We start from the raw sequence: 8,613 nt of genomic DNA, 5'->3' as shown, positions 1-8,613 counted from the left end.
AAAATAAAATATATAAAATTATATTTTAAAAAAGATATTATATAAAAATTAACAATAAAAAATATAAATAATGGTGACTACAATAACAATAATTATATATTTTGTAAAATAATATTTTATATATGTCAATGTACATCAATAATTAAATTTGATAATATAAGTACTATTGTATATTTATTTCACAAAGTATTCTCAACTCAATTAGAAAAAAAAATTATCATTAACGTATCGCACAAACAATAACCAAGTAATTAAATAAATAAATCACTTATTATTACATTTGTAGACTGATTTTTTCTCCCCCAATTGCTGACATCTGGAATCATATTGAAGGTGACGAACCATGATTCACATCATCATTCGTTTATCTTTTTTAACATTGTTTATATCAAATTTGATGGCTTTTGAATACCAATTTGTTTCTCAATATCCGAAACTAATTCCTGATGTTGCATCCATGAAGTTATGGATCAACTAATTAAAAGACCCAACATTTTATTTCTTTACCGGAAAGCCATTATTGAGAGAAAACTCTCAAATTATATAAACAAAATTGCTATCATTCGATTGCGGAAGGAAACCATGATTTTCTTTTCCTTTTTGGTAAATGTTCTCTCATATATAAATGAAGGAAATATATTCACTATTGCCAAATGCCGACTAACAAGGCCTAAAACGGCCCAACTTTTATCTTGTAGGACCTAGTTAATACCATATGAACCTGCCATTGCCACTTTGCCAGACTAGTGGTTCTAGATTTTGCTACGTCGTGTCATGGGATACTACACAAATGATAACGCCTCTTTTAACTCTTAAATTTCATAATAAGTTAACTCCATTGATAAATTGTCGATTTTAATAATAAATTATTTGATTTCGAATCTTATCAATCAATAACCTGTTTCAATTCTCCACAATTAATGTTGACAAATTAATGTTGGAATTTTGTTTAAAATGTTGAAAATTTGAAGTTAAAATAATTTTGTTGTGAAACAATGGACCAACAACAGCACGAGCAGCGAGTATTGTTGATAAGAATCAAGACAGGTTGGTGTCTGATTTTCCTTTAGCCTACTTGGTGTCTTGTCAGTCTCAAGTTATTGCCCTCTATTGTAAGATGTCACGCCAAACAAAAAGATCAAGATCCTTACTAATATCTTCTTAATAATTACATTTCCAGCAACATTCCAAACACGCAATCTTAAGCTTTTTAACATCTGCTTAAAAATGTGACTATATTGCAATTGAAAAAAAATTGTAGAGAAAAGGGAAACTAACGGACGTGATTTTAAGCAGCCAAACCTTCTGCTTGATGAAGATGGAGATGACTGTTTACTTTGATCCCAATTCCATCAGGCTTCTAATCCAAAACCAAGTGGAATATGAGCCACACACCAAGTTAGAAGAAAAAGTTTTGGTCTCAAGCCCTCGTGGAAACCTCAAAACGTTGTCATTTCGAAGGCCCATATGGCCATATTTAAAGGTCAGATGGTATGGCGGGCCTTGTTTAGTTCGCCTTCGTCTTGGAATTGCGTCGAAGCCGGAACCTCTTTCCTAGATGTTGGTAAACTTATTATTGAATTCCCCACCTCTTTGAACCTTAACACTAGTTTAGATTGCATGAAAATACTATGATACAACAGTATGCTTACAAACTCTATATCATATACACCCCTAGATAGTTTAAAAATTATGCCCATCGCTGACCACTATTGGGATCCAGCGCAAAGGTCTAACGAATTATACACCTAAGTTTTGATTAAAAATAAAATAAAGAAAAAATTGAGCACCATGACTCCAATTTTGGATCATATTGAAACACTGTTAGGTACCCCCCTGCATGTTACCCCAGGGTCTGAGCTAGGTGCAAGTAGCTCATACGGTAACACCCCAGCTCCACACCGGTTCTTGAGGCTAGGGTCGGCATTCCTTTTCTCAATTTCCTTTTCTATCCGTCTGATCTCCGCGGAAAACCCGAAGGATGCCTCAATTATTTCAGCATCACCGGACCAAATCGATGGTTGCTGTCTTTCCCCTAGGTACTCCTCGTCGGGCGAGTGCGTGGACAAGGTGTCGACCACAGCCATGAATTTCGTAGCTTGTAATAAACTTGGCAATGCTGATAGGAAATATTTTTGCGGGTCAGCTAGGAAATTAGCATACTCTGGGTCATTTTCTTCGGGTATTAACCTTCTCATTAGAGGTGGGCGGTTAGGCACATAACCACCGTAAGGGTACTGTCCGAAATTAAGTGCAGCGTGTTGGGCGGATGCAAGCCAAATGATGGTGGTGAGGATGGAGACTAGGTCGTCAGCGGTGTTCAACGTAGGCCACCAGTCCTCGTGGCTGATGTCGGCGTGGCCTACGTGGATGGACTCATGGTACCAGGATTGTAGCTCTTTGTCATTGCTTATCTCGCTTGAATTTGGGTAGTATCGGTTCACGTAGGTTCGAACCCAATTCTGAATCGCGCTCCAAATAAGCAGCCCGTCCGAGGCATATGGGTAGTCTTCGATTAGGAGCTTTACACCATGTGGCTGTGTTGGGTCAGGTTCCGCAATACCCCTGTTTAATGAAAGGACAATTCATCTGTTAGGTTCAGTTTTAAGATTTTCAACCACCAAATTTAGCAAAACATAAATTCCATGTCAAGAAAGAACTCGGAGGTCTGATACACAAATGTCCACATTCCAATTTGTCTCCTGTTGGCGGTGAATTATTTGTTTTCCATTTCAACTGTTTATAAAATCAAAGACACGATCCGTCTTTTACCTGCGAATTAGATCAGCAGGTAGGCCCTCCTTGTCAAAGCGCCAATGGCTCCGGTAAGCAGCAGCACTCATCTCCATGCAGTAGCGACCGGGAGTGAAGCAAGACTCGATAACACCATCCGCGTTGATCAAGGTTTGGCGAGCTAGAGCATTGATCTCTAGCGTATATCTCATATGTGGATCCAAAAGCTTAAAAATCGGGTGCATTGCGCTCAATTGCCTATGCACCGCAAGTATAAATGGCTCCATGCATGCATGTGTACGTAACCTATTATCATTAAAAATAATTCAGCTTATGAGAACAAAATCATAGCAAATATAATTTGATGTTTAAGGAATATAAGCTTTGCTTACCAGTGGTTAACCAATTGGTGAACTCCGGCGTCGTTAGCGCAAACGTGAGCCTTAGCCAGCTGCCAAATCCAATTGGTAGTTGCATCGACAGGAGGTGTGACAACACGCTTGGATCGTGAACGTGGTGCAGTGGGTGGGAGGCTTAGTTCTATTGCGATTGGCTTCAGAGTTCCGCTAGGAGTCAAGAAAAATATGGTACGAGTAGCATATGATTTTCGCCCATCAAGTGCATTAATCCGATCAAGAAATGGTAGGTAAATGTCATGATAATCCACCATAAACAGCTTGTTTTCTTCCAAAGCCTGAATAAAAATTTAACAAATACAAGAAAATTAACATATTTGGCATTCAGAAAATGACCATTAAAACACTATGATTGGATAAAATATTTATGAAGATTTACCTGTTGTACAGTCATGCCATTGAGCTGGCCCAGGATGTGTTCTTCCTTGAGGGCAGATTCCTGTGGACCATAGATTTCAGGGTCGAGCTTGCTCACTGGTGGAAAAGTTGCAAGTCTCTCGATGGTGACAGGGTTGACACCAGCCAATGCTTGACGGGCAAATTCGTCATCTCGCAACCAAGCAAACTTGTCCTCTGCATATGGGGATCACATATTTCTTTTAGCAAAAGTGGACTTAAACCTTTTTGACCCACATGTAAAATGCGTACACATTATAGTGCACTCTGCCATCATAAAAAAGATTGTTCGCATATGGAAATTATACTTGTTGATAGGCAAGCCATTTGTACTCACTGGAAACTATTTTAGGGGTTTCAAATTTGAGGAGTCCTTCGCTAGATTCTTGTATTTTGCTGACCATTTTTGGTAGTGGAAGGTTCTTCACGATTTCCTCTTGTAAACCTAATTTGAGGAGGAGCCCTTCCTTGTAAAGGCCATCGATGTCAGCAAAGGAGTTTATGTCGCGGTTGTAGGCTGAAATGCTGGCTTTTAATTGCGGGAGCAAGTTGTGAAACACTGCTCTAAGCCTCCCGGCAGAGAAAGTATTCTGCTTTGACTCCTCAAATTGTTCATCTCTAGGCACATACATCGGCGATGGCTTCTCAACTCGGCTCTCTGCTTGAATGTCTGCCATTTACAAATTAGAAATAGAATTTATTAGTCTCATCACGGCTACCCAAAAAAATTAAAGTTGACACAGAATATTGTTTCATTCACATGCTGTTAGCTTTCACTCGCATCATAGTTTCCAATACAAAACCATACCAGTAAGTCCCAAATATTTTATAATAGGTATTCTTTTAGTTGACAATAGGACAGTGAGATTTAAAAGTTTAATATTCCATGTCCAAAGTTTAAAAAAATAAAAACCCAATGGAAAGGGTAAAGACAGAATGTGGCGCTGGACCACTAATTCTGGTCATCAGCTTTTTTAACAAATAGACAATCACAAACAGTACCCCATTCCCATTTATAAATTGATAAAGAAATTTCCCAATACCACCTTTTTTCTTCCTGTAATCAAAGTATTCCAAGGGATCTTTCTAAAGAGCAGCCTTGTTTATCACGTGCTTAATTTTTGTTTAACTTTTTTTTTTTATAGTAATTCTTGAGGCATACAAGCTATCTAGAATTGGCATCAGCAAATGGAAATGGTCGAATCAGTAGCATATTTACCGGTTTCAGTTGGAAGACGCCCTGTACGACACCGTCTTGGATAAGGAATTTTTTCATCTCCAAGCGTTGGCCTAGCAAAATCACCTACCCTGTCTGGATTTCCCAAGTCATTGTACACATCGAAGTCGTAAATCCTGTCTGAGAGTTTTCTGACTTCTTTACCAATGCCCCTGAGATCCTTCAGCTCCTTCTCTCTTAATGCTTTAAGACCTTTGGGTGTCTCGCTCGGTAAATAAGGCTGCGCAAAGATGGACAAACTAAATTTCAGAAATGATCGTCCTACCAGTATTAGATTAACTACTGTTTTCAATTGTTACAGCTAATGATTTGATGTTTTCGGTAATGGACCCGATCCTGCCTACAAAACCCGGCAAAATTCTGACTAGTTTTTAGGGTAGCTGGGAGCTGGCTTCCCACCATGTATCCTTTCGGCGTGCTGGTCCAGCCACCCAATATTAAGGAAATTTGCTACTGTTACCATGTCCTTTTCCCAATTCACACTCATATTTATTGTACCCAACTTCCGGTTCGACCTCAGCATTAAAACTTGGTTAAATTAATTTATAATACCACACTTATGAAAAGGTTCACGGTTCATTTTCTTGGTCAGATAAACTTATCAATCAATTAACAATAAAACCTAGCTCGCATGCGATAATGCCTAGTTCAAATAATTGGAAATCCAAGTAAGAAAAGAAATGAAAGGAAATTTCAATATCAGCAAGCTCTGACTGGTTCAACTTTGTCCTTTGATAAAGATTTAAAAGCTTACAAGATATATGGTTTTGACCTTTTGTTTGCTTTTTCATTGAACAGATGTCAATTCTCAAGAACACGAAAAGGAGAATCTAACTGGCATCGCACCAAAAAGTCTGAACATTTGAAAATGAACAGGGAGGGGATACTAATCTATTCGGAAATAATAAATAAAGATATACTAGATGAGAAAGTAAAACTAAGCAAGCGAGCGAGCGTTATCGTTTTACCAAGCAAATAAGGTAAGAGAGCGTTACCTGATTAGAGAAGAATATCCTTTTTCCAGGATGATCTTTCTTGGATTGTACCCAGGAGTTGCAAGGAAAATGCACTGGACCGCATGCAAATCCTTCAATGGTGATGCTCTCTAGGAAAAATTCCTTTTGGTGCTTGTTTGACACTGTGATAGCCCCTGGTACCCCAAAGTTGGAGTCCACAATAAATTCAGCAGTGTAATGGACCCTCTCAGCTTTAACGTTCGCTTTCTTCGACCAATCCTTCAGCACAGCTTCGCTGCTTTTCTTTGGACCCTTGGTTTCTTCAATTTAGAGATTAAAAAAAAAAAACCAGTATTAAACAAAAGTTTTTTTACAGTAAACACAAATTAGTACTAGCTTTAATCCTCGCATGAAACAGGGGAAAGTAGAAAATTTGGTTTTGGGATCAAATTGAGCAACAGGAAGCTGAAAAAGTGAATAACCCAAAATGAAGAAAAACCAGATATTGGCACAAATGATCACTTTTTTTTAGCAAAAACAAGGAACAATCTAAAGATAAAATCCAGGAAGAAGCAGAAGGACTTACTAGGATCTTCTTCAGTGCTAATGAGTTCCAAAACAACATTCCTTCCAATCTTGTCGGTGAAAGCATCCAAATGCTTCACTAAAGTCTCTTTGAAGTCTTCCTTGTTCTTATTCCTGACAGTCACGGCAGCTCTGACCTTAAATTTAACTGCTTTTTCCTTTTGATCAGGCACAGCCTTTATCAAATCTTCACTAATAGCAGCCACGGGAGGCTTGGCAACTTTCCTCAAATGTACCCTCCTTTGCTCCAATGGAAGCAAGACAGGGTTAACCAAGAACTGGTTATGCTTGGGTTGGAAAGTGGTACTAGTACAATTCGGAAACACTTTTGATGAAGATAGAAATGATGATCTTTCAATCAAAGAACGACCCATCATTTCTTTAGCCAGTGCCATGTTTCTGTTAAATTCCCCACTCTCTCTCTCTCTCTCTTTGTCTCTGTGTCTAAAACAGTCTCTTTTTATTGTTGTCAGAGTTGTTTTTGCAGAGAAGAGAAACGGGAGTTCTTAGAGAGCGATGATTTTTCTCTTTTCCTTTCGTTTTTTTGAGGAGTTGAGAAAGCAGTTGTGGGCAGTCCTCTTATTTATATGCAAATTACAAAGAGGGAGGAAGAAAAGTTTATAGAGTTGTTTTCTGCCCTGTGGTTTCTCACCGTCCACACGTTTTTCAAAATTTTTTTATTGTCAATTTAACATTTGCTGCCTTTTGATGTTTGCTGCCCTGCTACACCATTTCCATTTGTTACTCAATTTTTGATTTATTGCTATAGATATAATAATCAAAGAAAATAGGCTACTGAGTCAAAGCGAGTTTCAGCTATTCCGAGTAAACGACGCGGTTGGGGAAAGCAATGAGAAAGTGGGAAAATAGTTGCTGAAAAAGGACACTTATCTCCTTGTCTTATAGATAAATGGCAATAATCTTCTTGTGCATTAAAAAACATGCACGTTATATATCTACTAGTATTGTATATGGGTAAATATTAAATTTAATATTAGAAATATTTGAGAAGAAACAAGAAATTTTAAGAAGTAAGAAGACTATCATTTTGAAGGCATAAATAAACACTTTTTTAAAAGTATTTTCTTAATTTGTACGATACAATAAAATTCTTAACATACTTATTAGAATTGTAAATATGACATAGTGAGAATGTTATTCACCTAATAAGTTAATGTATATGTTTTTCAATAAAAAAACTTGTTTACTTTTATAATATAGCTATTCAATAATTATATTTAATAACCTTTCATAATATAACCATTAAAAAGTTATATTTTAATAAAATAATTATTTATAATTCTTTAATCTCAACTTTTTATTAATATGTCCAATATTAACAAATTATTTGACATCTAACACTATATATATATATATATATATATATTGACAATGGAAGAGGGAAAAAAACAATCTTATTTGCCATAAATGATTAAGTCGTTAATTGTAGGGCCTTTACTTAAATAATTCATGAATATTCTTTATTTTTTTCATAATTAATTAAATTTAAATTAAATTTTTTTTTTTTATAAAAGATGTGATTGCCAACTGCTGAATATAGGAATTAAGAAAATAATATTTGTTCCATTGCCTTTCTTCCAATGCTTTTGTCTCACCTAATATAATAATAATTTATTGATTTAATTATAATATCTTATTTATAAATTATTGATATATTAAAGAATTAATAGATTTCACCTTCAAATTATTTAATAATTTCATATTAATGTGAGAGAACACAAATATTTAAGACAAATAACATAACTCTATAAATTATTATAGACAAACAGTACCTACTTGATGATCGGTGGAGCCATTTACACATGACTGAAGTTATCAATTGGTTGGTGCTCTATTTTCTCCCTCAACAAATGTTCTAATGCCATATTGTCCCCCTTCGATTAGGTCCCATCATCCAGCACACCTTTTTTCCTTTTTCTTTTCCCCTAGAGACAAGCAAATTTACCTATTTTTATTCTGTAAGGTAAAATATAGGAATAAACCTTTAGACAAAGCAAGGTTTTCTCTTTTTGATTGGTTTGTTTAGACATCAAAGGTTAGGATTTAAAGATGAAAGCATCTTCATCTTTTGAAACATCTACTTGGTATATCAAAACTTATGATTAAATCACTAAAATTAGGTATAACTTTTAAGAAAAGGTTTTAAATTATTTAAAAAAATATAAAAAGACTTAATTGAATATTTTACAAATTGTTTAAAAATATTATGTTTTAAAATTACCATAATTAAATCAGTCTTTCTATTGCTATAAATGTATTTATAATTTAG

General features: G+C 35.7%; 1 protein-coding gene across 1 annotated transcript; it reads right to left on the bottom strand.

Moving 5' to 3' along the window:
- Window positions 1-1,592: 1,592 nt before the first annotated feature.
- LOX4 (PLAT/LH2 domain-containing lipoxygenase family protein) lies at window positions 1,593-6,891 on the bottom strand. Its single transcript, XM_021438230.2, has 8 exons — window positions 6,325-6,891; window positions 5,778-6,058; window positions 4,765-5,002; window positions 3,883-4,215; window positions 3,529-3,722; window positions 3,126-3,427; window positions 2,773-3,039; window positions 1,593-2,565 (listed from the first exon to the last, which is right to left on the bottom strand). The coding sequence occupies exons 1-8, from the start codon at window positions 6,716-6,718 to the stop codon at window positions 1,809-1,811; spliced, it is 2,766 nt and encodes a 921-aa protein (XP_021293905.1). The 5' UTR covers window positions 6,719-6,891; the 3' UTR covers window positions 1,593-1,808.
- Between the last annotated feature and the right edge of the window lie 1,722 nt (window positions 6,892-8,613).

The sequence above is a fragment of the Theobroma umbraticum genome, unplaced genomic scaffold (genome assembly GCF_002168275.2).
Source record: "Theobroma umbraticum cultivar Fairchild unplaced genomic scaffold, ASM216827v3 scaffold_204.0, whole genome shotgun sequence".
Lineage (NCBI taxonomy): Eukaryota > Viridiplantae > Streptophyta > Magnoliopsida > Malvales > Malvaceae > Theobroma > Theobroma umbraticum.
Note: the sequence above shows the minus strand (reverse complement) of the source record. Positions and strands in the feature narration are given on the sequence as shown.